A 20,308-nucleotide genomic window follows, 5' to 3' on the forward strand; every position below is an offset into this window, starting at 1 on the left:
ATTGCAATACTTGATACCCTGAACTCTGAAAAATAGACACTTGGGTCCATCAGTTGTATTCTGTTAGTTAAACATTACATAATGTCAAAAATACCCTTTTCATGTATTTCTGAGATTATTCTCAGGTAACCGAACGTCTCCCCACGATGATGTTCTCACATGGACAGCAAACAGCATATTCAAATTTTCTGACAATGGCATTCTCTTGATGATTTTACAGTAGAATGATATCAAAAACACACAAAAAGGGTATTTTTGACATTATGTAATGTTTAACTGACAAAATACTAATGGATGGACACAAGTGTCTGTTTTTGAAAATTCAGGTACTCAAGTATTGCAATTGAAAGTTTAGGGTACCTATCTGTAATTTACCCTCTCATCAATTCAAAATGGGGCCACAACAATACATCAAGGGCTGTGATTCATGGCTTTTAGCAGAAAAAGGATTTCGTACTCACACCATCCCCACAGCCCTTACAGCCGTGCATTAGGAATATCTCCCTGTCAATAAAAACTTACAAGTACAGAGATGTTCCCAATGCACAGCTGAAAGGGCTGTGCGGACGGATTTTGTGCTACGCCCATGGGCTAAAACTTAAGCCCATTCGCCCCCTATGGAAACCATTGAGCTAGCCCAGTTCAGTAACGCAGCCAGCGGACAGGATTTCTGTGGCATAAGGTAGTCTTCACCAGAAAACCTCATCTCTTATTTACTTTATTGTCTTTGCTTCTTTTTTCTTCTCCACTAAAACCCAATTGCTTGTCATCAGTCGTAGTCTACTTGACTGTAGCCAGTATTACCACCCTCAAAAGGCATTTGCAAAACATTACAGTGAGAATGTTGTTATTCGCTGGCAAATTGAGGAGAAGATTGAGATAGGCTGCTGAATACCATCCACATTTCTGTTGCCAAGGTATTAAGGATTGCAGAGATCAGCAGAGAGAAATAGAGATACTGTTAATGATGAAAACAATAGCATAATTGGTTTTCAATGGAGAACCCCTTTTGACACAAGTAGAAAACTTCAAATTGGTTTTCAAATCAATGATTTAAGCAAGCTAATGAGTTCATAGATAGAGTCATAAACTGCAGTAATCAGAAGACATCTTTTAATTTAAGAGGTAAAAAAATGTGAGAAAAGGAGGAGACTTCAACTCCAGGTTAGCCAACAGAAACAATTACATTGAACATGAATACAACACCCAAATCACCTAATTTACAGTCAACATGATTGTATGATCAATCAAGATAAACATAAACAAAGAATAAAAAATAAAATGTCAAATTGCACTACAAAAAACAATATGTGACTAATTTCTTGTTTTTTTTTTCTATATCACATGCTCTCTTCAACTAACAGATTAACTATAAAGGAACTAGTGAATCACAGCAAACCAATCAATCAAAAGATCCCAATAGCCTCATATTTCACAAGGTGTTGGTGGCTGATTAGGAATCACCTCAAGCAAGCTCAATGGTAGGTTCCCATCCCCACACCGGTTTCTCTTGCATAAGGGGCTTGGAAGCTATCCCTAGCCTTGGCATAGAGAACATAGTAAAGCTCAGATAATATGCCAGTGAAAAAAATGAATGCTGCTCCTGCCCCAAAAACTCCCTTTCTAAGGGTCTGGCAAGAAGGCGGCTGACTCGAAATCATTGTCCTGTATTTTGTGTGGTAGGCATTCCTTGCTGAACCAGCCAGCAAGCAAATCTCGGCAATAAAGAATGTCACCCTGAGATAGAAGTGCAACAGGATTTGTTAGTTATAGAACGAAAGCAGGGAAGGAGGAAACAGAGTAATGGACCATGATCCATGAGCAACAGTGTGCATTTTCACAAACTTAAACAGATTCTATCAAGCACATCTTGTGTTAAATTCGTAAAACCAGGAAGCTGTAAAGACGCATTGGCCAAGGCACATACCAGCAGGTGATGAAGAGGACTATTGCGCAAGCCCTTGAACCTCCAGGGTTCAGAGCTTTCCCACAGCAGAAGCACCTGCTTGCCACCATTATAAGAACTTGGCTAGCCATGAGGAACAGAAATGAGCCCACACCCAAACCAGTTGCAATGTCTGAGTCATAGCGACAATAGTATTGCTCCGAAGAATCACTGACGACAGTGGCCTGCAGGATGCTAGTTGATTAGTAGTGACCAACAACTGAGACAAAGGACTCCTCACAAGTTGCCATAATTTTTCTTAATTGCCCATGACCGTACCACCCCAGCTAGAATGCCAACATCTTATCAGCCATAGCGACTTTAATTTTACTATTAGTTAGTATTCCATTCTCCAGTGACAGAAATCACTAGTGCCTACTTAAAAATAAAATAGACAAGAACAGAAATTCTGTTATTATCCCCAGATCTTGCAGAGAAGTTCTCGTGGGTTCTCTAGAAATTCAACATATAGGATCAGAAATTTTTCATATAACAAAACACTGGCCACAGTTAATCACATAGGAAAACTCTCTGCTGACTAGAGATATGTGTATAGTAAGGGAGGTTGAAGAAAATTAAAAGAAAACGAAAAAACTCTTTGGTTTCTCAAAATCTAATAGATAGTATTTATCTACAAACCACCAAAATTCGCAACTCCCTTCTAAATCACAATTAATTCTTGTCTATCTTATAAGTACTAGAACTTCGGTTGAAAGCTGGGAAAGAAGAAACAGAGGAATCAAGTGGGGCATCTAAGCCAGATCCTGAAAAGAGATCTCCTTTACAAACGGTTAAGAGAGGTAGAATTTCAGCTTGCGAACCACCCCTTTAAAGAGTTGAAAGCAATTCTACCCAGGGGGCACAATTCCCTCCTAAAATCCAGCAAAAATGTTGCAAATCACCAAATCACAGAAACAATAGAACACATGAGTAGAATTTCTAGTTGTAGAAAGCACATATATCTACACGTCAAACCCAGACGAATAGTAACATCAGTAGATGAATAAGTAGATAGGTTAGGAGGAGAGAGAGAGAGAGAGAGATTAAAAACTCACAGAACTTCGACGCTGCTCAGCAGCAATGGCAAGGGAAAAGGCGATGAGATCGAAGATGAAGACGATGATCAAGAGCAGCTTGGAAGCCATTTTGATGACTACAAGATCTCTCTATTTTTCTCTATCTACCTATGCGTGAATGATGAAGCAGAGGAACTTAAAGAGCTAAGCAAATGGAGAAATAAGGAAGACCCAGTTGCAGTATTGAGGATCAAGCAAGTGGGCGAAAAGCAATATATATATTATTGTAATTGATATTTGTTAAATGCAGATAACTTTTACCGGATCAGAGCTGGAGACTGGAGGAGATTCCGATTTAGTTGATTGTTGGTGAAGTAATTATGTGAGGTAGCAGTGTCGACACCGCTTCCAACGCTATACTAATAGCTAAAACCTCTCTCACTCTCTCTCTCTCTCTCTCCGGCGACGACGACCGGACGATGACGAGGGACTCTTATCAAGTGTCAACTACTCAGAATGTAACCGCCAATCCGACGATCCGACGATGAATGACATTGATAAGGTATTTTGCATTCCATTAAATTTATCAGTATTCGCCACAAATTAACGCCACGTGTAACGCACTCAGAGCAAAGCCTAGGAATCACGTAACCATTCACCGTCGGTGTTGTGACATGTGAAACGTGATTGCAATGGTGGGTCCCGCTCTAGGTAGATGATGGATATCACCTGTCGTAGAGGTGGATAACTTGTGAACGGGGAATTAGTTTCCGTCTCTCACTTGCCTATGTGGATGTGGTAATTCGTTGAATGTACAAACTGCCAGTTGGAATTCGATGTGTCTGATCTAATCCAATGACCATAAAGTGACAACAGCTAGTATTCTAATCCGACGAAAGATTAAGCAGGATAAATAATACATACTTCGCCGTTGTCCTTGGATCAGAATAATGGACGAGATGGGACCCATCAATCATTTTTGTAGTCTTGACTCTGACACGAACCCGCTCAGGCCTCCCACAGCTTCAAATTTTATTTTATTTTTGTTTAATTACGAATTAAGTAAATCTTAATCGCTTGTTAACAGGGAAAAAACAGTGAAGACAAAAGATCGCGCGCGCGAGCCAAACCTGAAAAGGACACGTGCGTGACAACGAATTCCAACCTCGTATGGACGTGTATCAGCAGATTCGAATTGGGATTTGCTCGTCATGAGGAACACCTCACAATCGTGTATTGGAAATATCTTATCAACAACAACATTAAGTAGGGGAGATGTTCTAGATGTACGGTTGGGAAGCGTTGTGAGGTTGGTATTAGGAGAGTTAGGAGCAGATCCAGACTCGTTACCAATTGCTGCATTTTTTTTTGTTCTGGCATCATAGATCTACGCAAGATAGAAAAAAGTAATAAAAAATAATTTCAAAGAATTTTTAGAATCAAGAAAATCCAATTGTAGATCCCACTTATCTACATGAAAACTTGTTCCAAATTGTATACCTTGGCTACGGTTTTACAATGAACTTTGAATGCCCATGTTTGAGCATTGCTTCTAACCTAATTTTATGAGCTTTAAAATTAATATCTTTAATTATTAATAGAATTAATATTAATATTAAATTTTCTGAAATATACAAACATATTTTAATTCTTCTTCTATTTTCAACTTTGCATAAATATACCACACTCTTCAACTAAACTACTAAAATATATTTATTATGTGTTTACAAGGATTATTAAAATTTATTTCTAACTGCAATGGTATATGCATCATAGAGTTTGATGATGTCCAATTCAAAGTGTCCCGAACTAGGATCGTAAACAAATTGATCCTGTCAATTGGTGGAGCCAAGGTGGAAGGATGAAGCCACGTAGCAAGATCTAGAACCAAGGACAAGGTCAAAGGCTCGAAGTGTTGTTCCTTGTGTAAGTACTCCGATGCTCAAGTTAGTCAAGAACGGTGGATAATCGGGCTGAGTAGTTAAGAGAAAAGCGCTGGTCCAAGTAAGGGCAAAATTGTTAGACAGTGTATGCCCTTAGCTCCAATCAGATTGATGTACATTATGACATTTATTGTAAATGAATAAAGTACATATTTGATTTATTTTATTGTGGTGTTTCTATGTAATACCCTTAAACTAGACACTTATGAGACTCGTGTTAGTTTAGAATATTCACAGCCATTGGATAAGTCTGATGTGCCGCCAAGTGTTGGGGTGGCCTGTCTCAGCTGCTAGGGTGAGACCCGAGGTACATGCAGTGTAGCTTTACTTGAAACCCTGAATCAGACCAGATTTCCAGTACTGCCATAGACCTTGGTGATTAGTGGGCAAAACTGGAAAGTTACACCTGACCCCTAAACTCGATTATGATACTACACTAGGTGTCGGATTGGGTTGTCTTTGATATGCCAATCAGTGAGATCCTTAGCGGGGGTCAAAACCTGGGTATGTTGGGACAGTCCAAGAATTCATCTGAGTGGGTGATCATAGTGACAGGATCAGCCCCTTTGTCGGACAAAGGTAATGATCGGGGATGCACTCTCTCTGATGGAAACCAAGACTGTCGGCAGCCGATTTCAATCCTTGAAATTTGTTTTGCAAAATATATTATATATATATATATATATATATTATGGTTTCAAAATGCTTGCAAAATGGTTTTAATTCCTGGGATCCATGTGACTAGAGAGTGCAGCACTGTTCCTTGCAGCCAAGGGAGAGGTCATCTCTTGTCAGGCAGTGTTTGATCATTATGGGTTGAGAGGTTAAGTGTAAGACCATTGAGGGTAATACCTGATGAGCTAATCTTGCATCTACCCCCTGATGAGAACGAAAAATATCATATTTTTCTCCCTTAATAATTATCCTTTTATGTTTATTTTATGCCCAAATGCACTCATAATTCTTATATTTTGGTTTAAGGCGCGAAAGGAAGCGTTAGGTGAGAAACAAGGCTAATCCGGTCATTTTACATAGTTTCGGCGCCGTATGGTAGATTGAGCATAACTCTCTCATCTGGACTCCGATTGAGATGATTCAAGATTCATTGGAAAGATAAGGAAAAGTTTTACAACTTTTCTGTTTTGAGTTTTGATAGAATCGTAATTCATCGATGTCAAAATCGGGCCTGAATTATCTGAAATTGCAATGGTGACGTATTGAAGACATTCCTTAGCCTTGAATCTTTCATCCGCGATTTCACCACTCTCCCAGTCACACAAGAACTTTGTTTTATCTTATTTTTGAGTCTTTTATGGATAAGTCAGACTTGTAGATTGACCTAGAGAAATTTTAGGAGATTTGTAGGCCTCTCTTGGGGGAAGTAGATAAGAGGAGAAAAACCTAGAGAGAAGGCAAGCAGATGGGGAGCAACCGAACCTCTCTTCTCTTCTCTCCGCCCCTCTCTTCTTGATTCTCTGATTTTCTTGGAGTTTTCACCATGACCATGCGTGGCTAAACTCTTGTACTTGGTCGAAGGAATCAGAAGCCTCAGAATCCACCAAACTGTGAGATCTAATTTGGTTTTATTGTTTAATTCATGCTTTGGATATCGAATGTTCTTCTATGTTTATATCTATGATTGTTTCGTTTGATTGCTAGGAAGGCCTATTAGTTTATTATTCGTTACAATCTATTGCTAGATTAGATATCAAATCCGTAATTGTTTAATCCCTCTAATCTGCGAAGCAACTAGGGTTTAATGATTTGCTGCGTCAGAAATTGTTAGATTTTAGGAAGACCAATCGAATGAATTAAATGCAACTGCTTGTGCTCATGTTGTTTAGTTTCATCGATCTCTAATGCTTAATGCTATTGCTGGATTAAATCTTTAACGCTTGTTTAGGGGTTGTTCAGTAGTAAGGGTTAAGGGGACCGCTTGTTTTCCGATTAACTGATATTAGGAAGATGCAGGAAAATAATTCCTACGATGAATATTCAAAGTCTGAATTGATTTATCTTTGCATCGATGAGTAGTGGTGAAATTCTTATGGTGGATGTTATCCTAGACCAAGATTCGTTCTTTTGGTTAATTTCAACACTCTAAATTACCTAGTTTCCCATTTATATTTCGTTCTTTTTAATTATGATTTTCTTTCTTTTAAATCTGGTTTTCGTTACATACAACCCCCCCCTCCATCTTTGATTCATGTAGCACATAATTCAGGTTAGATACTCTCTGTGGGAACGATCCTTACTCGCACTACTACGTTTTGTTCTCACGAGTATAGGTTTTATTTTTTGGTGCCTACGACAGCACACCAAATTTTGGCGCCATTGCCGAGGAGTTTTTCTAATTAGTTTTGTGCTTCTCATGATCATTGTTTAGTTCTTGAAATTTCCAGAAAAAAAAAATTTCCTTTTTTTTTTCTATAGATCACTTTGATTGTTTGTGTTTTAGCATAGATTATTTTATGTTTTATTCATTTATCTATTTATTTAATCGTTCTGGATTTTTTTTTATTTGTTTTTTGGTATGTCGTTTAGGGTTTATTAGGTTTTCCTTAATTTATGCCTGTAACTCGATTCTCTAAGAAAGGTGAATTGCAGTACGATCCAGAAATAGAAGGGACTTTGCGCAAGTTAAGGAGGGAAGCTCGGAGTCATTCCGAGGAGAACGATCCAGCCTTTGATTCTCTATCTGTTAGCGGATCTGATTTGAGAGAAGAGGACATCATGGCCGGAAATCGAACTTTGAAAGAGCTTGCTGCACCTGATTTGAATCAGCAATCCCTATGCATAACTTTTCCTGCTTTAGATGCTGATGCTAATTTTGTAGGAGCTACATGTGGTATGCACGAGCATGAAACCCATGGGGGTAACTGAAGAGCAAATGAAATTGAGAGCATTCCCGTTTTCTCTAAAGGATTCAACTAAGGATTGGCTCTATTATCTACCTTCCGGGAGTGTTACCACATGGAACGAAATGAAGAGGCTATTCCTAGAAAAGTACTTCCCAGCTTCAAGGGCGGCCAATATCAGAAAAGAAATCTACGGTATAAGGCAATACAACGGGGAGTCCCTACATAAATACTGGGAACACTTTAAGAAGTTATGTGCAAGCTGTCCCCATCATCAAATCAGCGAACAACTACTTATTCAGTATTTTTATGAGGGACTTCAACGTACTAATAGGAGCATAATTGATGCTGCTAGTGGAGGAGCTTTAGTGGATAAAACCCCCGAGGCCGCGAGAAATCTGATTGCAAACATGGCGGCCAATTCTCAACAGTTCAGCTATAGGCTCAACCCTCCAGCAAAGCATGCTAATGAGGTAAATATCTCTTCCCTAGAACAACAAATTGCAAGTCTGACCTCTCTTGTTCGTCAAATGGCTGCAGGTAATATGCAAACGGTGAATGCTTGTGGGATATGTTCGATAGTAGGGCATCAAACGAATTTGTGCCCAACTCTTCAAGAGGAGCCCATTGAGCAAGTGAATGCGGTAGGTGGTTTTCTGGGGCAACTGCAATGGAAGTACGATCCCTATTCAAGCACATATAATCCGGGATGGAAGGATCACCCCAATCTAAGCTATGGGAATCCACAAAACCACCAAACTTTTCAGCCATATCAGCCATACCCCCCTAGACAACAGTCAGCCCAAACTTCTGATTCATGTATGTCTTTAGAGGATATTGTTAAATCTCTTGCCACTAATACTTTGTTATTTCAACAGGAGTCGAAACAATTTCAGCAGGAGACAAGGGCCAGTATCCAACGTTTGGACAATCAGATGGGCCAAATGGTGACGGCAATTAGTCGGTTAGAGGCGCAAAGTTCAGGGAAATTACCCTCTCAAACGGTTGTGAATCCAAAAGAAAATGTAAGTGCAATCGTTTTGAAAAGTGATGAAGAGGTTGAAACTCCAGCAAGGGCAGCCCCCGCATTGCCGAACCGAGAAAAGGAGAAAGACATCATTCCCGATGATGGAGTACCTAAGCGTAAGTTTCCACCTCTTTCTGATTATAAACCGATACGTCCTTTTCCTCATGCTTTAGCAGGATGTAGAGAAGATGAGCAGTATAAAGATTTTTATGAGACTTTTCGTAGATGCGAGGCAAATATTCCCCTTTTTAATGCTCTTAAACAAGTACCTCATTATGCTAAATTCTTGAAAGAATTGTGTACACATAAGAGGAAACATAAACTAAAAGGATGTAAAAAGGTGAGAGTAGGGGAGAATGTTTCTACAGTTATTCAAAGAAAACTCCCTACAAAGTGCAAGGATCCAGGTATGTTCACTATCCCCTACATGATAGGTTACACTAGAATTGAGAAGGCCATGATAGACTTGGGAGTTTCTATTAGTGTCATGCCATATTCTATATATGCTTCTTTGAAACTTGGACTTTTGAATAAGATTGGTATAGTGATTCAATTGGCTGATAGATCTAATGCCTATCCTAAGGGTGTAGTTGAGGATATTCTTGTAAAAGTAAATGATTTGGTTTTTTCTGCTGATTTTTATGTACTTGATATGGATAATGGTGATCAAACCACTCCTATTCTGCTAGGAAGACCATTTTTAAAAACATCCAAGACTAAGATAGATGTTTATAGTGGCACACTCACCATGGAATTTGATGGTAAGATTGTTGAGTTTAATATTTATGATGCCATGAAATATCCTACTGATGACAATCCTATTTGTTCTATTGATGTGATTGATTCTTTGGCATAGGAAGTCTTCGAACTTAATGGAAATGATGGATTAGAAGTCTCCATTAGTAAACATCTTGAAAAAGAAGAGCCAATGCTGAATGCTGATTTGCAGGAAACTGTTGCAGCATTGGATGATTCTCTAGACTTACCCTCTGTTTTGCAGGCCTCCATTCCAGAGTTGAAGCCTTTCCCTAGTCACCTCAAGTACGTATTCCTTGGAGACGGAGAGACATTACTGGTGATCATCTCTAGTAGCCTTAGCGCACCACAAGAAGAGGAGCTTGTACAGGTTCTCAATGAGCATAAGACGGCTATCGGTTGGACGACTGCGGATATCAAAGGAAGCATCCCGTCTACATGCATGCATCACCTCTTACTTGAAGAGCAAGTGAAACCTTCCTGTCAACCACAAATAAGGCTGAACCCACACATGATGGATGGAAGGGGAAAGCACTGAAAGTTGCAACCACAAGAGTTAGAGGATCCAATTTATGCTGATTAGAAAAGGGGAAGTTTGCTTTTTCTTTTTCTCTTCTTTTTTTTTTTGTTTTTGCATTTATAGTTTAGTTGTTTCTGCCCTTTCTTTGCATTTTACCCTACATTGGGGAGAATGTAAGTTTTAAGTGTGGGGGAGGGGATTTAGGTTAGAGTTTAGGTTGTGTTTTAAAATTTGATTTAGGTTGTGCTTTTCTGCATATGTTCGAAAAAAAAAAAAAACTCAGCTCTTTTGGGAATCAATTGAAACAGTGTTCTAGGACAACTCTTGTGAATTTGGTAAAGAAATATGATTAGGGAATACAAGATTCACCTGAGGCCACTCCCTTTTTAAGCTAGTCCTAAATCCAGGTTTAAGTAAATATGGTAAATATTTTACCAAGCAATTCAATTGGTAGGACGGAGCATAAAATGCACCTACCAACCAAACAATTCAATAGTAGGATGGAGCATAAAATGCACCTACTAGCCAGCAATTCGAACAGTAGAATGGAACATAAAATGCACATACTGATCAAGTAATTCTAAAAGTGAGATGGAGCATAAAATTCACTCACTTCCACCAAATAAAAAAAAAAAAGAGAGAAAAAAAAAAAACAAAACAAAAAGAGAGAGAGAGAGGAGATAAAAATGTTTTCCCTAGTTTACTACCTAGTTTGTAGTAGCAAAAAATTGGATTGGTTGATGGATGAGTCATGTATAACTTAGTCGTGTTGATTTAACGGTTTGCAACAGTTAACCTAGAATATTTGTGGATAAAGAAGAAGGAATATTGAGTTTAACTTTGGTAGAATAGTTTGCTTAGTTTGCTTAAGTTTTGTCTTGCTTGAGGATGGGCAAGGTCCAAGTGTGGGGGGATTTGATGAGAACGAAAAATATTATATTTTTATCCCTTAATAATTAGCCTTTTATGTTTATTTTATGCCTAAATGCACTCATAATTCTTATATTTTGGTTTAAGGCACGAAAAGAGGCGTTAGGTGAGAAACAAGGCTAATCGGGTCATTTTACACAGTTTCGGCACCGTGTGGTAGATTGAGAATAACTCTCTTATCCGGACTCCGATTGAAATTCTCCAAGATGCATTGGAAAGATAAGGAAAAGTTTCATCCGCGATTTCACCACTCTCCCACTCACACAAGAAATTTGTTTTATCTTATTTTTGAGTCTTTTATGGATAAGTCAGACTTGTAGATTGACCTAGAGGAATTTTAGGAGATTTTGTAGGCCTCTCTTGGGGGAAGTAGATAAGAGGAGAAAAACCTAGAGAGAAGGCAAGCAGATGGGGAGCAGCTGAACCTCTCTTCTCTTCTCTCCACCCCTCTCTTCTTGATTCTCTGATTTTCTTGGAGTTTTCACCATGACCATGTGTGGCTAAACTCTTGTACTTGGTCGAAGGAAGCAGAAGCCTTAGAATCCACCAAACTGTGAAATCTAATTTGGTATTTATTGTTTAATTCATGCTTTGGATATCGAATGTTCTTCTATGTTTATATCTATGATTGTTTCGTTTGATTGCTAGGAAGGCCTATTAGTTTATTATTCGTTACAATCTATTGCTAGATTAGATATCAAATCCGTAATTGTTTGATCCCTCTAATTTGCAAAGCAACTAGGGTTTAATGATTTGCTGCGTCAGAAATTGTTAGATTTTAGGAAGAACACTCCAATGAATTAAATGCAACCGCTTGTGCTCGTGTTGTTTAGTTTCATCGATCTCTAATGCTTAATGCTATTGCTGGATTAAATCTTTAGCGCTTGTTTAGGGGTTGTTCAGTATTAAGGGTTAAGAGGATCGCTTGTTTTTCGATTAACTGATATTTGGAAGATGCAGGAAAATAATTCCTACGATGAATATTCAAAGTCTGAATTGATTTATCTTTGCATCGATGAACAATAGTGAAATTCTCATGGTGGATATTATCCTAGACCAAGATTTGTTCTTTTGGTTAATTTTAGCACTCTAAATTGCCTAATTTCCCGTTTATATTTTGTTCTTTTTAATTCTGATTTTCTTTCTTTTAAATCTAGTTTTCGTTATATACAACCCCCCCCCCCCCCCCTCCATCTTTGATTCACGTAGCACATAATTCAGGTTAAATACTCTCTGTGGGAACGATCCTTACTCACACTACTACATTTTATTCTCACGAGCATAGGTTTTATTTTTGGGTGCCTACGACAGTACACCACCCACAGTCCCTGGGTTTTTATACGGTGACTTGGCCTAGGGACCACTTAGTGTAAGTGTTGAGCCCATTAGGAGTCCATGTGATGGGCTTTAGGGGGTTCACTGTCTTTTTAGTGAATTCGGCCAGGCCTTGTAACAAAGGCTGGGCTGAATCCTTGTGCCTGATGTGTAGATCAATGTTTCGGTCCCACGCCATACAAAGAAGCCCAACTGGGCAGCAGGTTAGAAGCAGTTTGAGCACTTAGACTTATTGGGCCTAAAGCCCATTTCAAACTGGCCTAATTTGATTAGTTAAATAGGGGGCGGATCTGGGATTAAATCAGTAGATAGGATAGGGTCTTACCCTATCCACTCAGAGAGTCCAGATCTGAATTCCGATCTGGAAACCTCCTAATGAGATTAGGTGAATGTTGATCTAATCTGCAGATAAGATAAGGGCTTATCCTTATCTCTTAAAGAGAACTCTTAATCCATTTACAGATTTGGATTAGGAAACTCCTAATGAGATTATGAACTCTCTTTAAGCTTATAAAAGGAGGAAGGGGCGAACCATTCAGTTCATCCTCACATCCCAGAAATCCAGAGATCAGATCTCTAGAACACACAGAGAGAAGACAACAACAGTGTGACAGCGCCATCTTCTCCCTGCGATTTCCTCCAGTTACCGCCACACTGCCAGTTCAATCTCCATTGTAGGAGCGATCAAGAGGTGTCTTGATATCAATCTTTGGGAAAGGCTGATCAGAAGTCGTGCTCACTGCCTCCATTGGATTTTTGCTGAAGAATTCGGTTCGTTAGACGGACCCTGCTGATTCTACTCCACCATTCACTGTGTCATCTTCAATGGGAGCAGTCTTTGGAGTCTTTCTTTGGGTGTGAACACCTTCGTTGGGAGATATTGTTTCTTCGTATCAGGTATATCCCTCTCCTACTGTTCTGGTTTAGATCTGGTTCGGTTCTTGGTTCAAGATTGATCATTGAAAATGCAGATTTTCTAAACAGGGAATGTGATTCCTAGATGGGGAGAGAGGAAATTTTTGAAATTTTGCCCTACCTTCCTGTAGGGTTCGTTCATCCATATGATGGATCTCTCATCCCTTCAGTGGTATCAGAGCCAGGTTCAAATCTTGAACCAAATTAAATCAGATCTGACCCTGCGCAAATGGGCAGAAGGTGTTCTACCCGATTTGCGCAAATTAGGGTTTTTTTGGGAAATCGGTTCCCAATTAAAGGGATAATGATCTGAAATTAATTTTTATAAATCTGGATTATATTTAGAGTTGTCCTTTATTATTTTCTTGATTTTTGGGCTGTTCGTACAACTGGAGATCGAAATCTTGATTGGCGCAGTGAACTTGCGATTTGTAGTTTTTGTTTTTACATTCTGGTCTATAAATAATTTTTTTTCTAGACTGAATGTATAGGATTCAATCAGATATAATATTAATAGAAATTAGGTTTTCTCTTTATTTTATTTTCTTGATCGAAGATGGCGGCACAGAAGGAGATTTCGCAGATATCAAGATCGCTATCTGCGATTTGCAGTTTGTGAAACTACAAATTGGGTTCTGACATTTGTTTTGCAGGATGGAGGTGTGCGAACATCCCTATGACTGATTCTTGCTTGTTCTTTAATCAGTATTTAATTTCAGATCATTTTCTTGAATTAAATCTTTAATTTTAAATCAAACCCTAGACCCATTCGAACCAGATTGATCCAAACTGGTTGGACCGAATCTGTGGTTCGATGCAGGCTGATGCCAGCACTAATTTTCACCTTTTGGGTCAAAGGATTGATGGTTAATTAAGAGACTTAATTCGGCCCACACCTGTAAGGCCCAGTTTTAAGGTGTTAAAACTGCAAAAGCCCACAATTTGTAGGAAAGCTATATGGGCCAAACTGCCTAACCCTATTTGGCCCATATACCTAGATAATATTATGGATTAAAATGGGCTTTATTAATGGGCTTTATAGATATTAATTGATTGGATCAATTCTATCCTTGCATGTGATGTATGGATGTGTGATGTGCTACGTACATGGGCCATAAGTACTTGGCTCATGCAGATACGACAGTGGCTCTTGCGCACACCATGGCTGAATGCACATCATTGCCATGGTGTCCCTAAAGATCATTGGATGATCTCCCTCAATGGTGGGCCCCACACCCCTGAAAAGGATACGTGCGCAACCCTAGCCGTTTAGGGCCCACCAGAAATCTGGCTTTATGAAAGTCAGTGGGAGCCACTCTGGTTTAACCTAAATTAAACTAGGGCGTAACTTCGTTCCCTCCAACAATATGAGTGCATGTGATAGATGATGAACTCTCTAAAGGCCTTCCATCATTAGTAGGAAGATGGGCCCTTCAGTAATGAGGAAACACACTAGAAAATGGGTTATCCATTTGCTGTTGGATCTGTTGGAATGTTTCATAAGATGATAGGGGCGTCATAGACCGATGTGGGAGGGGCTTCACCACAAAATGGGAACTCTCTCATGGCACCTTGGCGTTCATGAATATGATGGGTGAGCACTCACTGGACAGAAAGGTTTAACCTAAAATGGCTCTGAACCTTGTCTGACAGAGGCCAAAGGGAAAGCTTATACGATGAGTGGATATGATCCTTCACAAAAAGGTGGTGGGGTTATGCAGCTGAAATAGTTGGCTCCATGCACCCTATGTGATTTCCCACATTTCCAGAGACAATTCACAGTCTCCGTCACTGAGGTAGGAAGGAAATCTCAGAGATGAATAAATGGGAATGAAAAATAGATTAAAAGCCATATCTATGTAGATAACATGAATCAAATTAGGTTGTGGACTGATGTTTGGTCTTTTATCAAAAAATGGCAAACGAACAACTTGCAAAGTTTCTTGACGACAACAAGCTTAAGGGCCCAAACTATGCCGATTGGTACCTTAACCTTATGCTGGTCCTGACTTCTAAGAAGTTGGACAAGGTGGCTAAAAACCCTGCCCCGGAGCGTTTGGGTGATAGGGCTTCTGAGGCCTGTAGGAGGGACTATCAGGATTGGGAGGAGAAAAACTCCTTGGCCTGGTGCTATATCATTGCCTCCTTGGACAATCCGATACAGAGGTAGTTTGATAGATCGAACTTGCCAAGGACATATTGGACAGTCTAAAGACAATGTACGAAGAACATAATCGTTCTACTCAACAAAAGGTCTTGAAGCAGTTCATGACCGCACAGATTTCCAAGGGGCAACAAGTTCATGACCATTGTTTTCGGATGATGGGTTACATCAATGAGCTTGAGGCTCTTGGATTCGGACTGGATCATGCAACCCAGATAGATGCCTTCCTGAATTATTTGCCTCCTTCCTTCAATCCGTTAATCATGAACTATAACGTGAATAAGCTCAATGTCAGCGTTCAGGAACTCAGCAATTTGTTGCAGAGGGCCGAAGAACTGATAAAGAAGGATGAGCCTATTACTATGCTTGTCAAAACTAGCAAGTCGGGCAAGAAAAAGAGGAAGGCAAAGAAGAAACCCCAAAAGAAAGCCACCAAGTCCAAGAAACAGAAGAAGGACAGGGCATCTAATGCATGTCACTTCTACAAACAGACTGACCACTGGAAGAGGAACTGTCCTCAATACTAGGAATCCAAGAAAGGTAATTTCGAATCTTGTGTCATAGAAACCAATTTGTTGGTAGCTTCTGCGTCCTGGTGTATTCACTCCGGGGCTTCAACTCATGCGTATAACTCATTGCAGGGGTTCAAGGTAAGCAGAAGGCTGAGTGAAGGAGAAGTAACACTTTACTTGGGGACTTCTGCAAGTGTTGCAGCTGCGGCCATAGGAACCGTAGAACTGATTTTTAGAGAATGATCCATTGTACTTAAAGATTGTCTTTTTGTACAGAATTTAAGAAGAAATTCGATTTTTGTCTCAAAACTGTGTGTGGATGGATATTCTGTCTTCTTTAGTAATACGGTTACTATCAAAAGAAACAACAAATTCATCACATACGGAGAATTGGAGAATGGTCTCTATGTTCTACATCCTTCTCTAGAAACTAACGTAGCCGAAACTACATTGGCTGATATCCCCAAGAAAAGAATCCGTGATACAGGTAATCCCATGTGCCTGTAGCATTACCGACTTGGCCATATCAGCATTGATCGTATCACAAGGTTGGTAAAGGATGGTCCTTTGGATTTTCTAACTGTAGAAGATCTTCCCACTTGCGAGGCTTGCCTTCAGGGTAAGATGATGAAACGACCATTTAACGGTAAGCCTGAAAGATGTACAGGCATGTTGGACCTTATACATAGTGATGTATGTGGTCCCCTGAGTGTTAGGACTCGTAACCAGCACGTGTATTTAATCACATTTACCGATGATTATTCTCGGTATGGTTATGTGTACCTAATGAGACACAAGTCCGAATCCTTTGAAAAGTTCAAGGAGTTCAGACAAGAGATCGAGAAACAGTTAGGGAGAGAAATTAAGACCCTTCGATTGGATCGAGGTGGCGAGTATCTCTCTGACGAATTCAGTGACTACTTGAAGGTCAACGGGATAGTATCACAGTTGGCTCCTCCTGCTACACCACAACTTAATGGTGTTTCAGATAGGAGGAATAGGACCTTATTGAATAGGGTCCGGTCACTTCTTGTGCACTCAGAGTTACCCACATCCTTTTAGGGTTACGCATTAGAGACTGTGATATACGTGCTTAATCAGGTTCCAACCAAATCGGTTCCGAATACTCCATATGAACTTTGGACCAGAAAGAAACCAAGTGTTAGACACTTGAAGATTTGGGGTTGTCCAACGCACGTTAAAAGAACGAGTGCAGACAAATTGGAATCCAAGACCAGCCGTTGCCTATTCGTAGGCTACCCCAAGGGATCTGTGGATTACCTATTCTATGACCCAGGAGAACAGAAGGTGTTCTATAGTCGGAATGCCTATTTCTTGGAGGATGAATACATCCTGAACAACCATCGTCAGGAAAGTTACCTAGGTATCCAGGCCACCAGTCCGTTTTGGCTATGACCAGGATAGTTACCTGGTGAAAGCTATGACTAGTGAGGAGGATCCTGTGACTTATGCGGAAGCTATGTTGGACATAGATTCCCTAAAGTGGGTAGATGCCATGAGAGCTGAGATGGACTCAATGGAGACCAATGGAGTCTGGACTCTAGTAGATCCACCCCCCGAGGTAAAAGCAATTGGTTGCAAATGGATCTATAAGAGGAAGAAGGGCCCCGATGGTAAGGTTGAGACCTACAAAGCTCGTTTGGTGGCGAAAGGGTATACTCAGAAAGAGGGCATCGATTATGAGAAAACCTTTTCGCCCGTGGCAATGCTTAAATGCATTAGGATCCTGCTAGCTGTAGTAGCATACCCTGACAATGAGATTTTGCAAATGGATGTCAAAACTGTGTTCCTGAATGTAGATCTTCCTGAAGATATCTACATGCAGCAACCGCAAGGTTTCATTGCTGCGGGTCAGGAACACATGGTTTGTAAATTAAATAGATCCATATATGGACTTAAGCAAGCTTCTAGGAGTTGGAACATCCGGTTTGACTCTACTGTCAAAAAGTTTAACTTTGAGCAGAATTTGGATGAGCCCTGTGTTTACAAGAAGTCCAGTGGGGATAAGGTTACGTTCCTGGTTCTGTATGTAGACGACAGTCTACTCATTGGGGATGACGTAGGAATGTTGACTACGGTGAAAGTATGGCTTTCACAACAATTCTCCATGAAAGATCTTGGAGAAGCCTCCTATATACTGGGTCATCGACTCTATAGAGATAGATCAAAGAGGATAATAGGATTATCCCAATTTGCTTACATTGAAAAAATAGTCAAGAAATACAACATGGAGAACTCCAAGAAGGGAAATGTTCCTTTCAGGCACGAAGTCACTCTCTCCAAGAAGATGTCTCCTAAGACCTCTTAGGAGATTGAGGGCATGAAGGACGTTCCCTGTGCCTCAGCCGTTGGGAGCATCATGTATGCCATGCTGTGGACTCGTCCCGACATTGCTCAGGCTGTGAGTTTGTTAAGCAGATTCCAGGCCAACATAGGGTAGGAGCACTGGACTACTGTGAAAAATATACTTAAGTACCTTCGAAGGACAAAAGAGTTTTGTCTAGTATTCGATGCTAGCTCACTACAAATCTAGAGGTATACTGATGCCGATTTCAAGTCAGATCCAGATGATAGGAAGTCTACATCTGGGTATGTTTTCACGATAGGATCGTGTGCTATTTCTTGGAAAAGCAGCAAATAGGGGTCCACGGCAGACTCCACAGCCGAAGACCGAATACATAACCGCAAGTGAAGCTGCCAAGGAAGCCGTGTGGATGAAAAAGTTCATTCATGAATTGGGAGTAGTTCCGTCTAGCACATCACCCATCCCGTTGTTGTGTGACAACAATGGAGCTATCACTCAGGCTAAGGAGCCACGAGCCCACTCGAAGTCGAAGCACATCGAGAGGAAGTACCACGTACTGCGGGAGATTGTTGGTAAAGGGGACGTCCTGATTCAGAAGGTAGCATCAGCAGAGAATATAGCAGACCCATTGACTAAGCCATTCACACAGAAAGTGTTTGAGAAACACATGGAAAGTCTGGGACTCCGGCTTATACCAGATTGGACCTAAGTGCAAGTGGGAGCTGTTAGACAGTGTATGCCCTTAGCTCCAATCTGATTGATGTACATTATGACATTTATTGTAAATGAATAAAGTAAATATTTGATTCATGTTATTGTGGTGTGTTTCTGTGTAATACCCTTAAACTGGACACTTATGAGACTCGTGTTAGTTTAGAACGTTCACAGCCATTGGATAAGCCTGGGGAGATTTATCCTGCTAAGGATGATACTGATGTGCCACCAAGTGTTGAGGTGGCCTGTCTCAGCTACCAGGGTGAGACCCAAGGTACATGCAGTGTAGCTTTACTTGAAACCCTGAACCGGACCAGATTTCCAATATTGCCTTGGACCTTGGTGATTAGTGGGCAAAATTGGAAAGTTCACCTGACCCCTAGACTCGATTATGATATTACACTAGGTGTCGGATTGGGCTGTCTTTAATATGCCAATCAGTGAGATCCTTAGCGGGGGTCAAAACCTGGGTATGTCGGGATAGTCTGATAATTCATCTGAGTGGGTGATCATTGTGATAGGATCAACCCCTTTGTCGGACAGAGGTAATGATTGGGGATGCACTCTCTCTGATGGAAACCAAGACTGCCGGTAGCCGATTTCAATCGTTGAAATTTGTTTTGCAAAATATATTCTATATATGGATATAAATATATATATATATATATATATATATATATATATATATATATATATATTATGGTTTCAAAATGTTTGCAAAATGGTTTTAATTCCCGGGATCCATGTGAGTAGAGAGTGCAACACTATTCCTTGCAGCCGAGGGAGAGGTCCTCTCTTATCAAGCAGTGTTTGATCATTATGGGCTGAGAGGTTAAGTGTAAGACCATTGAAGGTAATACCTGATGGGCTAATCTTGCATTTGCCCACAGTCCCTGGGTTTTTATAAGGTGGCTTTGGCCCAAGGACCACTTAGTGTAAGTATTGGGCCCATTAGGAGTCCATGTGATGGGCTTCAGGGGGTTCACTGTCTTTTCAGTGAATTCGGCTAGGCCTTGTAAGAAAGGTCGGGCTGAACCCATGTGGCTGATGTGTAGATCAATGTTTGGGTCCCACTTCATACAAAGAAGCCCAACTGGGCAGCAGGTTGGAAGCAATTCGAGCACTTAGACTTATTGGGCCTAAAGCTCATTTCGAACTGGCCTAATTTGATTAGTTAAATAAGGGGGCGGATCTAGGATTAAATCAGCAGATAGGATAGGGTCTTACCCTATCCACTCAGAGAGTCCATATCTGAATTCAGATCTGGAAACCTTCTAATGAGATTAGGAGAGAGTTGATCTAATCTGCAGATAAGATAAGGGCTTATCCTTATCTCTTAAAGAGAAC

At 40.2% G+C, this 20,308-nt stretch overlaps 2 protein-coding genes across 3 annotated transcripts; one reads left to right on the forward strand and one right to left on the reverse strand.

Moving 5' to 3' along the window:
• Window positions 1-1,165: 1,165 nt before the first annotated feature.
• Window positions 1,166-3,517, reverse strand: LOC104586458 (uncharacterized). Of its 2 annotated transcripts, none has more exons than XM_010243708.3 (4): window positions 3,283-3,517; window positions 3,001-3,125; window positions 1,928-2,130; window positions 1,166-1,737 (listed from the first exon to the last, which is right to left on the reverse strand). In XM_010243708.3, the coding sequence occupies exons 2-4, from the start codon at window positions 3,088-3,090 to the stop codon at window positions 1,476-1,478; spliced, it is 555 nt and encodes a 184-aa protein (XP_010242010.1). In that variant the 5' UTR covers window positions 3,091-3,125; window positions 3,283-3,517; the 3' UTR covers window positions 1,166-1,475. The 2 variants fall into 2 exon arrangements, with proteins under 2 accessions (XP_010242010.1, XP_010242008.1); XM_010243706.3 differs by having other exon boundaries at window positions 3,001-3,129; window positions 3,283-3,515.
• A 4,277-nt stretch (window positions 3,518-7,794) lies between these two features.
• Window positions 7,795-9,645, forward strand: LOC104586472 (uncharacterized). Its single transcript, XM_088898130.1, has one exon. The coding sequence runs from the start codon at window positions 7,795-7,797 to the stop codon at window positions 9,643-9,645; it is 1,851 nt and encodes a 616-aa protein (XP_088754256.1).
• The last annotated feature ends 10,663 nt before the right edge of the window (window positions 9,646-20,308 follow it).

Source organism: Nelumbo nucifera, chromosome 1, assembly GCF_055504915.1.
Source record: "Nelumbo nucifera cultivar China Antique chromosome 1, China Antique-T2T, whole genome shotgun sequence".
NCBI classification, from domain to species: domain Eukaryota; kingdom Viridiplantae; phylum Streptophyta; class Magnoliopsida; order Proteales; family Nelumbonaceae; genus Nelumbo; species Nelumbo nucifera.